The 22,297-nt window shown below is 31.9% G+C and overlaps 1 protein-coding gene and 1 long non-coding RNA gene across 2 annotated transcripts; one reads left to right on the top strand and one right to left on the bottom strand.

The window, feature by feature from the left end:
- Positions 1–1,077: 1,077 nt before the first annotated feature.
- LOC130645272 (uncharacterized) lies at positions 1,078–4,689 on the bottom strand. The gene is made up of 4 exons (XM_057451201.1): positions 4,554–4,689; positions 3,594–4,316; positions 2,838–3,169; positions 1,078–2,604 (listed from the first exon to the last, which is right to left on the bottom strand). Exons 2-4 carry the CDS (start codon positions 4,267–4,269, stop codon positions 1,942–1,944), a joined length of 1,671 nt encoding a protein of 556 aa, XP_057307184.1. The 5' UTR covers positions 4,270–4,316; positions 4,554–4,689; the 3' UTR covers positions 1,078–1,941.
- A 5,266-nt stretch (positions 4,690–9,955) lies between these two features.
- Positions 9,956–19,427, top strand: LOC130645274 (uncharacterized). The gene is made up of 4 exons (XR_008982693.1): positions 9,956–12,540; positions 13,936–15,141; positions 16,537–17,742; positions 19,138–19,427. It is a non-coding gene; the product is annotated as an uncharacterized LOC130645274 (long non-coding RNA).
- Positions 19,428–22,297: the final 2,870 nt, after the last annotated feature.

The following is a 22,297-nucleotide window of genomic DNA, read 5'->3' as shown; positions in this document are numbered from 1 at the left end:
TGGCGTTGATCCAAAGGCCGCAATTTATAAATGCATCACAATTTAAAGTCAATCAAGAACAGAACATTCCGTGTATGGCCATGACTAAAACTGCTTGCATTTTATTGGTCTTCCCTTCCCGATGGTCTGGCTTGTCGTAATAGCTTTAATGATGTAGCTAGGGAGCTAAATACTTATTTTTAAATTCTTGCATTTTATAAGTTAATAGTCGTAAAACTACTCTCACTTGTACTACAGCTATCAAGCTAGAACTGCACAAAATAGTGCTTTCATTAGAGTCCCTTTTTTCAGAAGCAACAAAAAACTTTTATCCTGCCCTGTGTAATTTTATCAACGAGGGTGCTGATAAGCCACATACACCGTAAAAAGTATAGGCGTTTTGGGTGAGTAAAATAACTTCTAAAGGAACCTTTGTGAGGCTGCTATCATGTATTCTTGCAGTCAGAATGTTCTCCTTCGTTGCTATCCGATGGAGAACAAAGTGGACTTTTCACGGTCAAACCTTCAAAGTAGCAACCTTACTTAAACAGAATTTACAAGTAAAACGTCGTTAAAATGTCGCAAAATGGCAAAAATTAAGCAGTATCTAAAACATATTAAAGATTTGACTAAAAAAAAAAGAATTCCTTGAAAAATCCAGTATTGTATTTATGAAGATTTCACCACAAAAACATTAATTACGGCATTTGTACCCCATTTCATAATGGCTGCCAGTGATTGGTTGACACGAATCCGACCGCAAGAATATATATAAAAAGATATTTGTTGAATCATGAAAAAATATTGTTGTTCATTGCACGGAACAGTCAAGTTGAACTGATAAATTAACCAATAACATAACATAGTTAGCCCTTGCAGTACAACTAGACGCTACCCACAGTATGTTACAGGTTTCTTTGTTTTCTTCCCTTTTTTATGTTTTTTCTTGAAATTATAAATGATGTTGTTGATTTATCAAATCTGACAAATTTATTAATTGCTCGGGCAACTTACGGACAGTCTCCAATTATTTCGGGTAAAACACGGGTATACCGCGTTTTATCATAATCGTCTACCGCGTTTTGCTATCTGACGTGCTTTTTGTCGTTTCAAGTTTGTGAAGAAGACAAGAAGGTGCCGCCATTTTTGTGTTTTTGTGTTGACAGAAATGGTTGGTTGTACCATACATTTGGCTGTTAAGGTATTTGTGATCACGCAGTAAAAACAAGGTTTGTAATATTATTTATTCTATATATTTGAAATTTTCTATATTCTATTTGCCTATAGCTACCTGTCAAAATTATATATATAGTAGCTATAGCAAAAGCTAGCTATATATTTCTGGAAGTGTTTACCTAAACTTTGTAACTGTCAGAGCTATACATAGCCTTTCTGGCTGTTATATACATAGATATATACATAGATAGATATATACAATATAAAAACAGTTAGTCAAGAAATTAAACTGTTTATGTAGTTCTTAGATCACTGCAGATTACTTAGCTAAATAGTTGTGGGTGCAAATCCTACCTCTGTACGAAAGAGTAGCTTAATTAGAAAAGCAGTTTAGCTAGTATTCTCTTGATTTAGGGTGCAGATATATAACCCACATAATGGATTGTAAAAATGGACCTTTTTAAGACTGTTAGCTAGCTAGCTATTTCTTCTAAGTTTTGCACAATACAAGATTATTGCGTATTAAGCCCGTCAAAGCAACAACAAATACTTTGATATCTTTTTAAAGGTATTAATTTCCTTCTCGTGTTGTTCTTGTTTTTTCGTTTGTGCAAAATGATGATCCACAATAATATAAAAATACATTTCCCATACGAAACGTATCAGAAAAAAAGTTTTGTATATATATATATATCAAATGTTTTTATTTTAGCTAGCTCTGGCTAATTTGTTGAAAAATATGCTTCTTAAAATTTAAAAGCGCATATTGATCCTTTTGCTGAAAAACTAAATATTTGTCCATTGTTCAAGAATTTTTTTGGCGTGGTAATTTAATTTATATTTCTCCATGTAAATTTTATTTGATTTAAGCTCTTCTGTATTCGGCATCTTAAAATTTTTTGCTATGAAGTCTTTTTCCCAATCTTTCGTAGCTTTTTCTGCTTCATGCTGAACAGCCATCACTTTTTCACGAAAATGAATGATAAATGCTCTACATTTTTTTCTTGAATGTTCACTTTTAGTCAGCTTATATGACATATGATGACGGTCGAAGTCCTTCAATTTATCTGAATAGCCAAGAACATACATTATGTTCTTGCATACACCTGATTCAAGAATTGGGTTTTGGTCAGCTTTCGTCTGTCTGTCTCTACAGATCTTTTCCAACTTACTATTTTCTGCAGTTTTTTTAGGATTAGTAACTGAGTCAGCTATGCAAGGTTGTTGTTCCAATGTAATTGTGTTTGATGTTTCTTTCTTAAAATGAACAGCTTGGTCAACTTCTAAATCCAATAAGGAAGGTTGCTGTTCTAATGTGATATCTATCTCCATTTCTATCTCTTCATTATTATCATGTGATATATACGCATTATCATATTCTGCATTATCATCATCAGCCATCAGTTTGATATTACTTGTTATGTTTGCTTTTGGATTTGTAACGCCAGTCTGAGAGTAAGAAAGAGTTCATATGAGCTAAGAAGCAGGCTAGGTATCTGTAGAATTAAAGATAGATGTTGTCCAGATATAAGTAGATTAAGTTGGTTAGGACACTTGCAAGAATGAAGGAGGATAATTGGGTAAGAAAGTGTAGAGATAGACTTGATACAGAGGAATTTGAGTTGGGGGCTATTAATATACCCATCCTACAGACAGTAAGCCAAGAATGACGTATTACTTACTTCTTCAAGTGCCTTGCATTCTATTAAATCTCCATTTTCGTCGAAAGTATTTATCTTTGTGATTGGCAATTCAATACCACGATCAACGCATTTCTTCCAACAAGCTTCTACATCTTTTGCTACTGATTGCAGGTTGTCTTGTTTGAAATTTGTCATCAAAGGCCCTTCAACTCTGAAATCATCATCCTCTTTTCCATCATGAAATATGATAATATCATTTTCTCTATGCCACCAAACACCATTACCATAGAGCAAAAAATCTGCAATTCTTTCCAAGTGTGCCTGATATTTCCGTAGAGGTAAGTTAATGTTAAAACAACTTCTTTTCTCATCTGAAAATTCAAAAAAGTTTATTTCGAAACAAAATGACAATCATACACTTTTTATCACATGTTAAAATTTTAAACAAAATTAGAAAGATTAATGTTTGAATATCAAACCAGACTTTTTATTAAGTCAAGCACTTCAAAATATATTTAATTATCACATAGAACAGCCTTTCTGTTTCAGTTTATTCCATGACGACAGAACATTGCCTACGTAAAATGACATTTTCCTGTTTTGCGTTGGCAAACTCGTGTTCGACATTTGCAATTTATATTTGTTTTGCGGCCAAATGCTGCAGTACACAAATAACAGTTAAATATTTGCCAATGTGAATTGAAAACTTTTGTTTTCATGTGGACATTCGTCTCAGCAATTTCTGAATGCCAACATGAATTAGAAAGCCAGTAGAAACAGATATTTTAGACTTACCAAGTACACTCTCTGAAAATTTCGATATTTTAGATGTGTTAGTTGATTTTCTAGAACATTCTTTGGCAATAAATTTCTGTTCAGCTTGAATACGGATGATGCTATTATCACGTATGGATTCTAAGGATCTGGCTGATGTTCTCAAACTTATTTGATTAATTTTGCTGAATAGCTGTTCTTCATTCTCTGTGTGTAAGGAGCTTGGTGAGATAATTCTCGATACTTCTGCTAAATGTGTTGTCAAGCCATGATAATAAATGCCATAAAGCTTTTGTGTAGACATTGACTTTAAATTATGCCCAAACAGATCTTGGCACAACATGGCATGCTGGAAACTAATATTATGTAATCGTAGAATAATTCGTGGGGACCTTTTTTGGGATTTAAGATATGATAACCGAACTAGCTCCATCAATGTGTACAACAACTCTTTGATTTCCTTTCTGCAAGTGCTTTGCATTGATTGGTAAACAACTATTGATGACAGCCGATAGTCAGATCCTCTCACCTTGTCCTTCGAACCATATGTGGCATCTAGGGACTGTTGAAAAATTTTATTCTCTTGAGGTGTCAACACTTCATGCAAAACATCCCACAAATTCTTGATATGTCCTTTACAATCATGCAGTGGTTCAATCGGCATCACTTCATAATTAGCAAGATTCAAGGACTCCATTGTACTATGTTCATTTCCAAAGCAAAGAGCTGGAACACGGATAATTCCTTTAAAAAAAATTGTTGACTGAATTTATAAATTTTAATGAGTGTAATTTTGAAAATAAAATCAGAATTGTTTTTATGCTTTTCAATTTTCCTCAACATATCTGATTTTCTTTTGCTTTATTTGTAGAAAAATTTTCAGACAAATATCAACTAACATCAACTTATATAAAACTTTTGCGAAAAAGGCCAAAATTTGCAAAAGTTATTTTAGTTTATCAAAAATAAAATAGCCCTAACCTGTCAAATGATTTTTTAGTAGCTGTTCAAGGTCCTTTTTGTGCAACTTTTGATGAACTGGTAAGTCACGGTCAAGGTTTCTGTAATTTACTTCAAGACCCAGTTTCTCCACATTGAGTTGTTGAAATGGAGACACAGCTTTTTGTTGTTGTCCTGCTGGGCCTGATATTACCTAAAATAATCAAAAATAGTTAGTTAAAAATAGTTAATGTTATGTAATAGAAATCTATAAATTTGTCATTCATATTTTGTTTCATTTACCTGGAATAAATAATTTTCTATACTTTTTGTCAAAATTACAAATAACGAACAACTTATTTTGAAATTTATGTACCTTCTTCCTTCTTTGTTCCAAGGACACTATTTTGTTACTGTAGACATGGGCTATATCTGTAAATCTTGATTTTTTGCATCCACAAAGACAGGGAAAGTTTCCACCATGAGAGTTACCACTCTCGTATTGTATTTCAGGATGGTCACCTAAAATATAAATGAATTCCTGTTATCCTTTTTTAAATAAATTGTTGCATTATGCAGATTAAACTTGTGTGAATTGAATTCCATCAACATACCATGAAAAAACCTTATCACATCAATCACTTTCTTATCATTGACAATTAATGGGTCAGACAATTTTCTAATGTCATTAAGTCTGGTTTCGACATATGAAAGCTTCTCTGCAATGCTATCCTGGGCAAAACCAATAATATAAACGGATGGACGCTCCACAAGTTCTTGAACATCATGACAAATTCCTAAAATTTAATTTAGCGAACATTATTAAGTGGCATTTAATGTCTACTATCAAAGTAAAAAAAGTAAATATTTTTGATTTTAGATATCTAGAATTTTGGTGATCAATAACAATACTTCTAAATGACATACCTGTTTTTGCATACATTTCCTCATCTGTATAAAATAACTTGTCATCGTAAACAACTTTGACAGTCAATAGTAAATGGCCAGCACTCAAAAGTGATGCATGATCAGACCATAGTATGAAGTATCTTGTCAAAGCACCTTTTGGATTTCTCATAATCCCCAAACTTTGATGTTCTTCAAAAATCTTTCTGCGAATGTCACTCAGTGGTATACAACGACCAGATACTGTGAATTCTTCATTGAAAATCACTCCATTCTTTATCACAGCTTTTTTATATTTTTTTGGCTCAACCAAAGATCCTAATAGAATATCTCCAGATTCAATCTTCTTCAGTATCTCCTCTTTTATTTTTTCAAATGTAGGGGGCATAGGAACCGACACTCCACTTCCATCTGTAAAAAATGAAATGTTCTCAATATCTCTCTTTCTGAACAAGGAATGTTAAGTTGATTGTACAAACGCTACGATATATACATCCTCTTTTTGTATAATACATATTTCTAAAAGTATTGTGAAGATGCAATGTGTTTTAGGTAAACATTGTTCTACACACAGAAATCTACTGTAACACTTGAAAGAATTTAAGAATCTTTTGCTATAAATTATACAGATTTGATGACAAGACACAATGTTGGAAGCGTACATTATATATCAATTCTTCTTTTTTTTAGGTACTCACCTGGAAACTTTTCATATTTTCGACGATATTTGCATGGGTTAACAAAATTGTTTGCAAATTTTGATAAATCAACACCGTTATCTTCGAGAAATTCCTTAACAACTGTATTTCCAGTAGTTCCAGGTATATGATATTTTCGGGCCAAGTCAGAGTAATTTATCTGCAAGAGGAAATAAATCGATGTGTCACACAAGTTATTTTTTTGTTCAAAATTGGACAATGATATAAATGGCAATGTGTTCAACACAAATGTTAACAGATACATGAAGATATACCTTACTACCAACATCCATTCCTAACACTTCTTCAAGTAGAGCATGACGATCGAAATTTAATTTGTTTGGATCTGGACTATGTCGTTTTTTCTTGATTGGTGTGTCATCTACGTCTTGATTTTGTTGTAATTTTGTCCGCCCTATGGTTAGAAACAACTCCTTAATATATTTTGTTTAAAATAATTTTTACAGTTTTTAGTTTAGTCAATAATGATTTGCGAGACTGAATTCTACGAACCTAAGGTTTTATTTATTTTTGCTATTTTTTTTGCATTTATTCACACAGCAACTTATTTTCATAACATAGTTTTAATTATTTCTGCGTGTTAATTTCGTGGGGTTATATACTTCATCATGATATATGTTGATTGCTTATTTTTTCATTTTAATATTTGTTTATATATATATATATGCGTGTATATAATTATTTATAAATTTATATTCAAAAAATGCAACAATAAAATAATACCATTCAAGAAAAACCAGTGCCTGTAGGTGAATGGAGATACAGTACAGGTGAAAGATTAAAATTAAAAAATATATATAGCTATACCTATCATTCTTTTAATTGAATTTTCTTTACTTTCAAAGTATTGAATCGATCTTGATTTTTTGTAGGAAGCTTTTGATTGTCTGATGCCAAAGATTGTGTCTGTTGCTTTATTTTCACCAAAACATTTTTTTTCCAAGGATTTTTTTATTATTTTATTCCGTTCTCTAAGCTCTTTCTTTTTATCAGACTTGGACTTCACTTGAGCAATATTAGCTGATTTGACCTTTGTGAGAACCTTTGTGAATGGAGTGTCATATATACTGTCCCATTTTGAGTTGATACTATTAAGTACAGATTCTGCCGTTGTTTTCATATATGACATGTCAGTCTTTGTTTGAGGAATTGTCAAATTTATGGTGATTGGATGAACTGGTGTTGTGTTGATACTGTTTGGAGTAGTAATCGTTGATATGTTGTTATATGTTACATTTACAGGTGTGGACGTATTATTTGTTGTAGTTGGAGTTTTATTATTCGTACTATTTACAGTGTTTGATATATCTGTTAATGGTTTTTTAACATTGTTGATTTTTTTTGTTCTGTGTGATGTTGAAACAGGAAATGTATTTTTATTTTTTTCTAATAAACTGCATGCTTGACATGCATGTATAGTATGCCTAATCTTCTCATTATCTTTGAGTTTCTTCCAATTGTCTTGAGAAAAATCATCTAGGTATTTTTCCCTTACTTTACCGTTCCACTTTTTTTTTCTCACAAACGCAGTAAGTTCCTTGGACTTTCTGTCAAAATGATTTTTCGTTATGGATACATCAGGAAACATCGCCATAAAATTTGAAAAACGCAAGTCACAGTGATGATGACTTATATTTTTCATCCCATTCAATACTTCAGCACGCATAAAAGCGCATTCAAAAACGTTTGCCATGATATTCGTTATTCGTTCTTACTTTATTCCACAAAAAAAATTTCCCGCTGAAGCTACCATATTTATGTTTTTCTTTTCCCGCAGTTTTTGCGCGTCTTTTAATATAACGGGAAAAAAATCCGACACCGTAGTAAAAATGACGTCAAAGTACTGAAAATGACGAAAAATCAAAGAAAACGTCGTGTTTTACAGTTCGCACCACTTAGGGGTATGTGGCGTCATCGGATATTTTTTTAATCCACAGATAATATGTCGACGACTTAAAAAAAAGCCGTTTATAGTTGATCGCGTATTTATTTATATGGGTTTTACCGAATTAAAAAGGTGAATAAAATCACGAAAGCGAGGCTATATCGACTTAAATACAACTAAAAAATTTTAAACAGCTTTTTTTCAAAAATCGATCCTTCACCTGAACGAATAAAAAAAACCAGGATGTTTTATTATCAGTCAGGTTGGTGCGCTTAGTAAAACCACGTTTTGGAGACTGTCCGTAAGTTGCCCGAGTGAGTGTCTACCCTTTTTTGTATCAACTTGTTCAATTCAATTCTAAAACAATGACCAATCAATTTCCTCGATAATAAACAATCAAATTTGTAAAATTCAATAAATCGATTTCAACAAAATAAGTCCTGTATTGTCCACAGGTTTGAAAATCTTGTATCGCCTGCTTAATATTATACTTGTTTAACAATGATATCAAAGCCAGCTTGACTAAATTTATATATATATTTTTATTTATATAGTATACCTTTTGTGTATCACATGGCATTGATTTGTATCTTTTTAATAAATTCTAACTTTAAATCAGATAAGTAGACAATAATTAAACAACCTAGTATTAATTCAGTTCTGGTAAAATTGTATTCTTCTTTCTCAATTTTAAATATACTTTCTTTTTCAGATCATTTGTTATGAAACCATGCACCATCAGCAGTTTCGAAAAATCTTCAACGAGAGAAATTTTTAAGGATTTTATTGGTAACTTAACAGAGTAATAATTCATTGAAATTGAAATTGTTCAGAAGTTATTATATATATTCGAATCGTGAAGTTCATACATAGCATCAGTTTAAAAAAATCCAGTTAAAGTTTTAACTATTGTTTTAGAATATATACTATATATATGTAAAAAAAAATTATTTTTTATTTATCAAGTTGTATTTTACGCAATAATAATTGAGAATTAGGATACTTATGATGTGTTTATATACCCCATTGTTCTCCGTTTTAAAGTCTACTTCAAATTTCAGAATCTTTTAGGCTAATGACGGAAATCTTCAAGTCGCAGGGCTTCTTATTTAAAAATTTTCCCCTGGGCAATAAGCTTATTCACAAGCCTCTATGCAATTCCGTACTGCATTTCTATCATATTCGTCATATTTGGCGGAAAATGTTTCAGCAGAATAGCTTTCAGACACAATTTGTTATTACAGCACAAGAATTTTTGGAGATTTGATAAGTCAAAAATGTATGCGTAAGTCTTTTGAACGAATTTTAACCAAAAATCAAAAGCAATGATTACGTGAAATTACACAACAAGAAGGCTAGAGGCGTTTAAAGTGTACATATATTTAATCAAGATCTAACTTTATAGATAGAGCCTTAGCCAAATGTGAAAATAACGAAAATAATAAGTTCTAACACTGCAGTTTTTATAAATTTCAAACGTCCACCATTTTCCATTTTAATTTTAAATCCCGTTCTAAATTTGAATGTTTGAAATCGTTATTTGTAATTCGGGGCGCATTAGTGGTAACTATGGCTAGTTTTATGTATGGGAGAAGTTTTTTTCTTACTCTCAACTTCGCGGGGGAACTTCGGCTCGAACATCCAACCTAGGTTTGATATAACACAACCTGTGTGTTTGGTACCATCAAGACAAAAATAACACTGATCGAGCAAAACTTATCTTGTCTCGGTTTCTTTGTTGTCTCTGAAGATTTGACTGCCATAAAAAATATTAATCGAGATTCTTTTGTTATGTTAATTTAAAGCTTTGTAATATTGTCTCGTTTAATATGCTTAAATGTCACTGCAGCCCACGTGAATTTATCTTCAAGAAAAGGTTTGTTTTTCTTTGTCCGAGTTGTTTCGAAACTTGTTAACAGTAAGTAGAAGGATTACTTATATTTTATATGAAATTAAACTCAGAACGGTTTATGGCGTTGATCCAAAGGCCGCAATTTATAAATGCATCACAATTTAAAGTCAATCAAGAACAGAACATTCCGTGTATGGCCATGACTAAAACTGCTTGCATTTTGTTGGTCTTCCCTTCCCGATGGTCTGGCTTGTCGTAATAGCTTTAATGATGTAGCTAGGGAGCTAAATACTTATTTTTAAATTCTTGCATTTTATAAGTTAATAGTCGTAAAACTACTCTCACTTGTACTACAGCTATCAAGCTAGAACTGCACAAAATAGTGCTTTCATTAGAGTCCCTTTTTTCAGAAGCAACAAAAAACTTTTATCCTGCCCTGTGTAATTTTATCAACGAGGGTGCTGATAAGCCACATACACCGTAAAAAGTATAGGCGTTTTGGGTGAGTAAAATAACTTCTAAAGGAACCTTTGTGAGGCTGCTATCATGTATTCTTGCGGTCAGAATGTTCTCCTTCGTTGCTATCCGATGGAGAACAAAGTGGACTTTTCACGGTCAAACCTTCAAAGTAGCAACCTTACTTAAACAGAATTTACAAGTAAAACGTCGTTAAAATGTCACAAAATGGCAAAAATTAAGCAGTATCTAAAACATATTAAAGATTTGACTAAAAAAAAAAGAATTTCTTGCCACAAAAACATTAATTACGGCATTTGTACCCCATTTCATAATGGCTGCCCGTGATTGGTTGACACGAATCCGACCGCAAGAATATATATAAAAAGATATTTGTTGAATCATGAAAAAATATTGTTGTTCATTGCACGGAACAGTCAAGTTGAACTGATAAATTAACCAATAACATAACATAGTTAGCCCTTGCAGTACAACTAGACGCTACCCACAGTATGTTACAGGTTTCTTTGTTTTCTTCCCTTTTTTATGTTTTTTCTTGAAATTATAAATGATGTTGTTGATTTATCAAATCTGACAAATTTATTAATTGAGTGTCTACCCTTTTTTGTATCAACTTGTTCAATTCAATTCTAAAACAATGACCAATCAATTTCCTCGATAATAAACAATCAAATTTGTAAAATTCAATAAATCGATTTCAACAAAATAAGTCCTGTATTGTCCACAGGTTTGAAAATCTTGTATCGCCTGCTTAATATTATACTTGTTTAACAATGATATCAAAGCCAGCTTGACTAAATTTATATATATATTTTTATTTATATAGTATACCTTTTGTGTATCACATGGCATTGATTTGTATCTTTTTAATAAATTCTAACTTTAAATCAGATAAGTAGACAATAATTAAACAACCTAGTATTAATTCAGTTCTGGTAAAATTGTATTCTTCTTTCTCAATTTTAAATATACTTTCTTTTTCAGATCATTTGTTATGAAACCATGCACCATCAGCAGTTTCGAAAAATCTTCAACGAGAGAAATTTTTAAGGATTTTATTGGTAACTTAACAGAGTAATAATTCATTGAAATTGAAATTGTTCAGAAGTTATTATATATATTCGAATCGTGAAGTTCATACATAGCATCAGTTTAAAAAAATCCAGTTAAAGTTTTAACTATTGTTTTAGAATATATACTATATATATGTAAAAAAAAATTATTTTTTATTTATCAAGTTGTATTTTACGCAATAATAATTGAGAATTAGGATACTTATGATGTGTTTATATACCCCATTGTTCTCCGTTTTAAAGTCTACTTCAAATTTCAGAATCTTTTAGGCTAATGACGGAAATCTTCAAGTCGCAGGGCTTCTTATTTAAAAATTTTCCCCTGGGCAATAAGCTTATTCACAAGCCTCTATGCAATTCCGTACTGCATTTCTATCATATTCGTCATATTTGGCGGAAAATGTTTCAGCAGAATAGCTTTCAGACACAATTTGTTATTACAGCACAAGAATTTTTGGAGATTTGATAAGTCAAAAATGTATGCGTAAGTCTTTTGAACGAATTTTAACCAAAAATCAAAAGCAATGATTACGTGAAATTACACAACAAGAAGGCTAGAGGCGTTTAAAGTGTACATATATTTAATCAAGATCTAACTTTATAGATAGAGCCTTAGCCAAATGTGAAAATAACGAAAATAATAAGTTCTAACACTGCAGTTTTTATAAATTTCAAACGTCCACCATTTTCCATTTTAATTTTAAATCCCGTTCTAAATTTGAATGTTTGAAATCGTTATTTGTAATTCGGGGCGCATTAGTGGTAACTATGGCTAGTTTTATGTATGGGAGAAGTTTTTTTCTTACTCTCAACTTCGCGGGGGAACTTCGGCTCGAACATCCAACCTAGGTTTGATATAACACAACCTGTGTGTTTGGTACCATCAAGACAAAAATAACACTGATCGAGCAAAACTTATCTTGTCTCGGTTTCTTTGTTGTCTCTGAAGATTTGACTGCCATAAAAAATATTAATCGAGATTCTTTTGTTATGTTAATTTAAAGCTTTGTAATATTGTCTCGTTTAATATGCTTAAATGTCACTGCAGCCCACGTGAATTTATCTTCAAGAAAAGGTTTGTTTTTCTTTGTCCGAGTTGTTTCGAAACTTGTTAACAGTAAGTAGAAGGATTACTTATATTTTATATGAAATTAAACTCAGAACGGTTTATGGCGTTGATCCAAAGGCCGCAATTTATAAATGCATCACAATTTAAAGTCAATCAAGAACAGAACATTCCGTGTATGGCCATGACTAAAACTGCTTGCATTTTGTTGGTCTTCCCTTCCCGATGGTCTGGCTTGTCGTAATAGCTTTAATGATGTAGCTAGGGAGCTAAATACTTATTTTTAAATTCTTGCATTTTATAAGTTAATAGTCGTAAAACTACTCTCACTTGTACTACAGCTATCAAGCTAGAACTGCACAAAATAGTGCTTTCATTAGAGTCCCTTTTTTCAGAAGCAACAAAAAACTTTTATCCTGCCCTGTGTAATTTTATCAACGAGGGTGCTGATAAGCCACATACACCGTAAAAAGTATAGGCGTTTTGGGTGAGTAAAATAACTTCTAAAGGAACCTTTGTGAGGCTGCTATCATGTATTCTTGCGGTCAGAATGTTCTCCTTCGTTGCTATCCGATGGAGAACAAAGTGGACTTTTCACGGTCAAACCTTCAAAGTAGCAACCTTACTTAAACAGAATTTACAAGTAAAACGTCGTTAAAATGTCGCAAAATGGCAAAAATTAAGCAGTATCTAAAACATATTAAAGATTTGACTAAAAAAAAAAGAATTTCTTGCCACAAAAACATTAATTACGGCATTTGTACCCCATTTCATAATGGCTGCCCGTGATTGGTTGACACGAATCCGACCGCAAGAATATATATAAAAAGATATTTGTTGAATCATGAAAAAATATTGTTGTTCATTGCACGGAACAGTCAAGTTGAACTGATAAATTAACCAATAACATAACATAGTTAGCCCTTGCAGTACAACTAGACGCTACCCACAGTATGTTACAGGTTTCTTTGTTTTCTTCCCTTTTTTATGTTTTTTCTTGAAATTATAAATGATGTTGTTGATTTATCAAATCTGACAAATTTATTAATTGAGTGTCTACCCTTTTTTGTATCAACTTGTTCAATTCAATTCTAAAACAATGACCAATCAATTTCCTCGATAATAAACAATCAAATTTGTAAAATTCAATAAATCGATTTCAACAAAATAAGTCCTGTATTGTCCACAGGTTTGAAAATCTTGTATCGCCTGCTTAATATTATACTTGTTTAACAATGATATCAAAGCCAGCTTGACTAAATTTATATATATATTTTTATTTATATAGTATACCTTTTGTGTATCACATGGCATTGATTTGTATCTTTTTAATAAATTCTAACTTTAAATCAGATAAGTAGACAATAATTAAACAACCTAGTATTAATTCAGTTCTGGTAAAATTGTATTCTTCTTTCTCAATTTTAAATATACTTTCTTTTTCAGATCATTTGTTATGAAACCATGCACCATCAGCAGTTTCGAAAAATCTTCAACGAGAGAAATTTTTAAGGATTTTATTGGTAACTTAACAGAGTAATAATTCATTGAAATTGAAATTGTTCAGAAGTTATTATATATATTCGAATCGTGAAGTTCATACATAGCATCAGTTTAAAAAAATCCAGTTAAAGTTTTAACTATTGTTTTAGAATATATACTATATATATGTAAAAAAAAATTATTTTTTATTTATCAAGTTGTATTTTACGCAATAATAATTGAGAATTAGGATACTTATGATGTGTTTATATACCCCATTGTTCTCCGTTTTAAAGTCTACTTCAAATTTCAGAATCTTTTAGGCTAATGACGGAAATCTTCAAGTCGCAGGGCTTCTTATTTAAAAATTTTCCCCTGGGCAATAAGCTTATTCACAAGCCTCTATGCAATTCCGTACTGCATTTCTATCATATTCGTCATATTTGGCGGAAAATGTTTCAGCAGAATAGCTTTCAGACACAATTTGTTATTACAGCACAAGAATTTTTGGAGATTTGATAAGTCAAAAATGTATGCGTAAGTCTTTTGAACGAATTTTAACCAAAAATCAAAAGCAATGATTACGTGAAATTACACAACAAGAAGGCTAGAGGCGTTTAAAGTGTACATATATTTAATCAAGATCTAACTTTATAGATAGAGCCTTAGCCAAATGTGAAAATAACGAAAATAATAAGTTCTAACACTGCAGTTTTTATAAATTTCAAACGTCCACCATTTTCCATTTTAATTTTAAATCCCGTTCTAAATTTGAATGTTTGAAATCGTTATTTGTAATTCGGGGCGCATTAGTGGTAACTATGGCTAGTTTTATGTATGGGAGAAGTTTTTTTCTTACTCTCAACTTCGCGGGGGAACTTCGGCTCGAACATCCAACCTAGGTTTGATATAACACAACCTGTGTGTTTGGTACCATCAAGACAAAAATAACACTGATCGAGCAAAACTTATCTTGTCTCGGTTTCTTTGTTGTCTCTGAAGATTTGACTGCCATAAAAAATATTAATCGAGATTCTTTTGTTATGTTAATTTAAAGCTTTGTAATATTGTCTCGTTTAATATGCTTAAATGTCACTGCAGCCCACGTGAATTTATCTTCAAGAAAAGGTTTGTTTTTCTTTGTCCGAGTTGTTTCGAAACTTGTTAACAGTAAGTAGAAGGATTACTTATATTTTATATGAAATTAAACTCAGAACGGTTTATGGCGTTGATCCAAAGGCCGCAATTTATAAATGCATCACAATTTAAAGTCAATCAAGAACAGAACATTCCGTGTATGGCCATGACTAAAACTGCTTGCATTTTGTTGGTCTTCCCTTCCCGATGGTCTGGCTTGTCGTAATAGCTTTAATGATGTAGCTAGGGAGCTAAATACTTATTTTTAAATTCTTGCATTTTATAAGTTAATAGTCGTAAAACTACTCTCACTTGTACTACAGCTATCAAGCTAGAACTGCACAAAATAGTGCTTTCATTAGAGTCCCTTTTTTCAGAAGCAACAAAAAACTTTTATCCTGCCCTGTGTAATTTTATCAACGAGGGTGCTGATAAGCCACATACACCGTAAAAAGTATAGGCGTTTTGGGTGAGTAAAATAACTTCTAAAGGAACCTTTGTGAGGCTGCTATCATGTATTCTTGCGGTCAGAATGTTCTCCTTCGTTGCTATCCGATGGAGAACAAAGTGGACTTTTCACGGTCAAACCTTCAAAGTAGCAACCTTACTTAAACAGAATTTACAAGTAAAACGTCGTTAAAATGTCACAAAATGGCAAAAATTAAGCAGTATCTAAAACATATTAAAGATTTGACTAAAAAAAAAAGAATTTCTTGCCACAAAAACATTAATTACGGCATTTGTACCCCATTTCATAATGGCTGCCCGTGATTGGTTGACACGAATCCGACCGCAAGAATATATATAAAAAGATATTTGTTGAATCATGAAAAAATATTGTTGTTCATTGCACGGAACAGTCAAGTTGAACTGATAAATTAACCAATAACATAACATAGTTAGCCCTTGCAGTACAACTAGACGCTACCCACAGTATGTTACAGGTTTCTTTGTTTTCTTCCCTTTTTTATGTTTTTTCTTGAAATTATAAATGATGTTGTTGATTTATCAAATCTGACAAATTTATTAATTGAGTGTCTACCCTTTTTTGTATCAACTTGTTCAATTCAATTCTAAAACAATGACCAATCAATTTCCTCGATAATAAACAATCAAATTTGTAAAATTCAATAAATCGATTTCAACAAAATAAGTCCTGTATTGTCCACAGGTTTGAAAATCTTGTATCGCCTGCTTAATATTATACTTGTTTAACAATGATATCAAAGCCAGCTTGACTAAATTTATATATATATTTTTATTTATATAGTATACCTTTTGTGTATCACATGGCATTGATTTGTATCTTTTTAATAAATTCTAACTTTAAATCAGATAAGTAGACAATAATTAAACAACCTAGTATTAATTCAGTTCTGGTAAAATTGTATTCTTCTTTCTCAATTTTAAATATACTTTCTTTTTCAGATCATTTGTTATGAAACCATGCACCATCAGCAGTTTCGAAAAATCTTCAACGAGAGAAATTTTTAAGGATTTTATTGGTAACTTAACAGAGTAATAATTCATTGAAATTGAAATTGTTCAGAAGTTATTATATATATTCGAATCGTGAAGTTCATACATAGCATCAGTTTAAAAAAATCCAGTTAAAGTTTTAACTATTGTTTTAGAATATATACTATATATATGTAAAAAAAAATTATTTTTTATTTATCAAGTTGTATTTTACGCAATAATAATTGAGAATTAGGATACTTATGATGTGTTTATATACCCCATTGTTCTCCGTTTTAAAGTCTACTTCAAATTTCAGAATCTTTTAGGCTAATGACGGAAATCTTCAAGTCGCAGGGCTTCTTATTTAAAAATTTTCCCCTGGGCAATAAGCTTATTCACAAGCCTCTATGCAATTCCGTACTGCATTTCTATCATATTCGTCATATTTGGCGGAAAATGTTTCAGCAGAATAGCTTTCAGACACAATTTGTTATTACAGCACAAGAATTTTTGGAGATTTGATAAGTCAAAAATGTATGCGTAAGTCTTTTGAACGAATTTTAACCAAAAATCAAAAGCAATGATTACGTGAAATTACACAACAAGAAGGCTAGAGGCGTTTAAAGTGTACATATATTTAATCAAGATCTAACTTTATAGATAGAGCCTTAGCCAAATGTGAAAATAACGAAAATAATAAGTTCTAACACTGCAGTTTTTATAAATTTCAAACGTCCACCATTTTCCATTTTAATTTTAAATCCCGTTCTAAATTTGAATGTTTGAAATCGTTATTTGTAATTCGGGGCGCATTAGTGGTAACTATGGCTAGTTTTATGTATGGGAGAAGTTTTTTTCTTACTCTCAACTTCGCGGGGGAACTTCGGCTCGAACATCCAACCTAGGTTTGATATAACACAACCTGTGTGTTTGGTACCATCAAGACAAAAATAACACTGATCGAGCAAAACTTATCTTGTCTCGGTTTCTTTGTTGTCTCTGAAGATTTGACTGCCATAAAAAATATTAATCGAGATTCTTTTGTTATGTTAATTTAAAGCTTTGTAATATTGTCTCGTTTAATATGCTTAAATGTCACTGCAGCCCACGTGAATTTATCTTCAAGAAAAGGTTTGTTTTTCTTTGTCCGAGTTGTTTCGAAACTTGTTAACAGTAAGTAGAAGGATTACTTATATTTTATATGAAATTAAACTCAGAACGGTTTATGGCGTTGATCCAAAGGCCGCAATTTATAAATGCATCACAATTTAAAGTCAATCAAGAACAGAACATTCCGTGTATGGCCATGACTAAAACTGCTTGCATTTTGTTGGTCTTCCCTTCCCGATGGTCTGGCTTGTCGTAATAGCTTTAATGATGTAGCTAGGGAGCTAAATACTTATTTTTAAATTCTTGCATTTTATAAGTTAATAGTCGTAAAACTACTCTCACTTGTACTACAGCTATCAAGCTAGAACTGCACAAAATAGTGCTTTCATTAGAGTCCCTTTTTTCAGAAGCAACAAAAAACTTTTATCCTGCCCTGTGTAATTTTATCAACGAGGGTGCTGATAAGCCACATACACCGTAAAAAGTATAGGCGTTTTGGGTGAGTAAAATAACTTCTAAAGGAACCTTTGTGAGGCTGCTATCATGTATTCTTGCGGTCAGAATGTTCTCCTTCGTTGCTATCCGATGGAGAACAAAGTGGACTTTTCACGGTCAAACCTTCAAAGTAGCAACCTTACTTAAACAGAATTTACAAGTAAAACGTCGTTAAAATGTCACAAAATGGCAAAAATTAAGCAGTATCTAAAACATATTAAAGATTTGACTAAAAAAAAAAGAATTTCTTGCCACAAAAACATTAATTACGGCATTTGTACCCCATTTCATAATGGCTGCCCGTGATTGGTTGACACGAATCCGACCGCAAGAATATATATAAAAAGATATTTGTTGAATCATGAAAAAATATTGTTGTTCATTGCACGGAACAGTCAAGTTGAACTGATAAATTAACCAATAACATAACATAGTTAGCCCTTGCAGTACAACTAGACGCTACCCACAGTATGTTACAGGTTTCTTTGTTTTCTTCCCTTTTTTATGTTTTTTCTTGAAATTATAAATGATGTTGTTGATTTATCAAATCTGACAAATTTATTAATTGAGTGTCTACCCTTTTTTGTATCAACTTGTTCAATTCAATTCTAAAACAATGACCAATCAATTTCCTCGATAATAAACAATCAAATTTGTAAAATTCAATAAATCGATTTCAACAAAATAAGTCCTGTATTGTCCACAGGTTTGAAAATCTTGTATCGCCTGCTTAATATTATACTTGTTTAACAATGATATCAAAGCCAGCTTGACTAAATTTATATATATATTTTTATTTATATAGTATACCTTTTGTGTATCACATGGCATTGATTTGTATCTTTTTAATAAATTCTAACTTTAAATCAGATAAGTAGACAATAATTAAACAACCTAGTATTAATTCAGTTCTGGTAAAATTGTATTCTTCTTTCTCAATTTTAAATATACTTTCTTTTTCAGATCATTTGTTATGAAACCATGCACCATCAGCAGTTTCGAAAAATCTTCAACGAGAGAAATTTTTAAGGATTTTATTGGTAACTTAACAGAGTAATAATTCATTGAAATTGAAATTGTTCAGAAGTTATTATATATATTCGAATCGTGAAGTTCATACATAGCATCAGTTTAAAAAAATCCAGTTAAAGTTTTAACTATTGTTTTAGAATATATACTATATATATGTAAAAAAAAATTATTTTTTATTTATCAAGTTGTATTTTACGCAATAATAATTGAGAATTAGGATACTTATGATGTGTTTATATACCCCATTGTTCTCCGTTTTAAAGTCTACTTCAAATTTCAGAATCTTTTAGGCTAATGACGGAAATCTTCAAGTCGCAGGGCTTCTTATTTAAAAATTTTCCCCTGGGCAATAAGCTTATTCACAAGCCTCTATGCAATTCCGTACTGCATTTCTATCATATTCGTCATATTTGGCGGAAAATGTTTCAGCAGAATAGCTTTCAGACACAATTTGTTATTACAGCACAAGAATTTTTGGAGATTTGATAAGTCAAAAATGTATGCGTAAGTCTTTTGAACGAATTTTAACCAAAAATCAAAAGCAATGATTACGTGAAATTACACAACAAGAAGGCTAGAGGCGTTTAAAGTGTACATATATTTAATCAAGATCTAACTTTATAGATAGAGCCTTAGCCAAATGTGAAAATAACGAAAATAATAAGTTCTAACACTGCAGTTTTTATAAATTTCAAACGTCCACCATTTTCCATTTTAATTTTAAATCCCGTTCTAAATTTGAATGTTTGAAATCGTTATTTGTAATTCGGGGCGCATTAGTGGTAACTATGGCTAGTTTACGATGTGTGTTTTCGGGCAAGCCATGCGAAAACGCACATGCAAGATTAAACGTGTTGACAAAATCGGGTTTATTTCGAAATAGGATGAACAAAACCATGCCGCGCTTCTCTGTAAAACGCTGAAAATCGGAACACGGAACAACCCGGAACACTAGAACACCGGAACAGATAATTCGGAACAACCCGGAATACCGGTACTTTGGATCAAATAACCCGGAACACCGAACCAATAATAAAATACACGTTATTGTTTATCCTTTTAAAAATACCTCAGCAATATAATTGTCGATTTTAGCAGTTACTATCGAGTCTCTTATGAAAAAAAAACATGTATGTATTTAACTTTTACGTGACAATCTAATAGCGCACATGAAATAACGATTTCTAATATTAGATTTTAGACAAGTATAACAAAGTTGAACTCATGTAAAAACGAAAGAAATTTTTTGTTCGCTCCATCTATGCGATCGATAATTAAACTATATTATCCCACCATTGTTAAATGTTAAATATACGGCGCTAATCACCCTCGTCCCTAGGATTTTTGTCCTGTTGATATGGGAGAAGACGAGGAGTTTTCGACGTCATCTCTCACATCAAAAGGGAAATGACCCTGGGGACGGGAGTTCGGCGCTGACGTTTCTTCTCTTTTGCTAATAAAAAGTAACATAATAAATTAAAATTGGGTTTGAATGTTAAAAAAAGAAAGCAGTAGGTTAAGCTAATTTGCTGTAAACATAAACGACAACAATGACAACTCTGGAACCAGGAACGAGGTTATCTGTGCACTAAAATTATTGTATGCTAACGTGTTTTTTAACTTATGTAGGGCGCACAAAACATAGCGTGCAAAAAATTTTAATTCACGAAGCCCTCAGTTGTCACTATTTTAGAAACGAATACATAACCCGATAGCCTTCTTTACCCAGGCGAGGACGTCTAAAAGGCTCTAATTTGCCTAAAGAACAAGTAACTATGACACAACGGACTAAATGCATTTTATTAACGAATTTGTCAAGCTAGATTGTATCGATCGTATTATCATAAAAAAGTTAAGAAAATAATATTTTTTTTTTGATTTTGTTAATGTAGTGGGATAATACCTTACACGACAATAGCACCAGAATTTCTTGCGCCGTTGAGAAGCAAATAGTCCTGTGGACGAGGTTGAGGCGGCGTGTGAGCCGTCAAGTAAGCGTTAGCGGCTTTGACATCAGGCAACAAACCCTGGGGCGCAAATATAAATTAAATTTTCGATAAAGATAGTGCGTTGGTTGTTTGCTGTCGATTTGTTAAACACGTTTTGTTTTAGTTGGTCTTGGTAAAGTACAACTTCATTTTGTCCGCACAAATTCGTTCCCAGGACATTTTTCTCGCATATTGATATTAGAGTTAACACTTCTGTGATATTTGAAGCGAAAAATACTTTAAACGAGGTTGTCTTCATTAGACTGAATTTGTAGGCATTTTCTTTGGCATACCGTTGATTATGTTGACCCTTTTTACCTATGCTTATTCGTGTACAAATGCACAAGGCTTCTTATTTATCAACCACAGCTACAACATGTAAATGCATCTTTACAAATTTGTTGTTAAACCGATACTGCAATGCAGCCTTTTTTATTAGAAAAGGTGCGTTCTTTAATTTAATTGATTACTTAAAGCATAGGGACTGGTTCCTAGTTGAACGCAACAACTACCTTAATTTGCAACAAGTTAGGCTATTTTGATAAATTCTTGTGATCTTTTAAAGTGTGTTTGCCAATGCAGAGCCACAAATATCCTTTTTATCTATGTTTTACTACGCATAATAACTATGCGAAGAATACAAAGTCAATTCCACAAGTGTGGATATATTTCTTGCTACGACTTTGCTTAGTTAAATGCAAGTTGCTCAACATACTTCAGGCGGATGTGTTAGCGGAATATCTATGTTTTATTACTAAGCGCGCTCGGAGATCTTATCTTTAAGAAGAAATCAAAGTAAAGCAATCACTAGGGCGTGACCACGTCAGTATTTTCGCAAGAGGCAAAATTGACTGATATTGGTCGGGTATTCTTGGTAAACATCATTTATAATTATTATTTTGAGGAAAACTGAGAAGTTTGTTGCGACAACTATATCTTTGGCTACAAAACTTGCTTAAAAATAGATAAATCAGTCATAAAACAGCTATTGTAACATAAAATATGCTATATTTTTGGAACCACGTGTTGTTTTGAGTTAAAAAAGTAAAGTTTTTTAGAGCTGCATAACAGCTTCGCAATTATATTTTTTTCAACAAACAAAA

This window comes from Hydractinia symbiolongicarpus, chromosome 5 (genome assembly GCF_029227915.1).
Source record: "Hydractinia symbiolongicarpus strain clone_291-10 chromosome 5, HSymV2.1, whole genome shotgun sequence".
Taxonomy (NCBI): Eukaryota; Metazoa; Cnidaria; class Hydrozoa; order Anthoathecata; family Hydractiniidae; genus Hydractinia; species Hydractinia symbiolongicarpus.
Note: the sequence above shows the minus strand (reverse complement) of the source record. Positions and strands in the feature narration are given on the sequence as shown.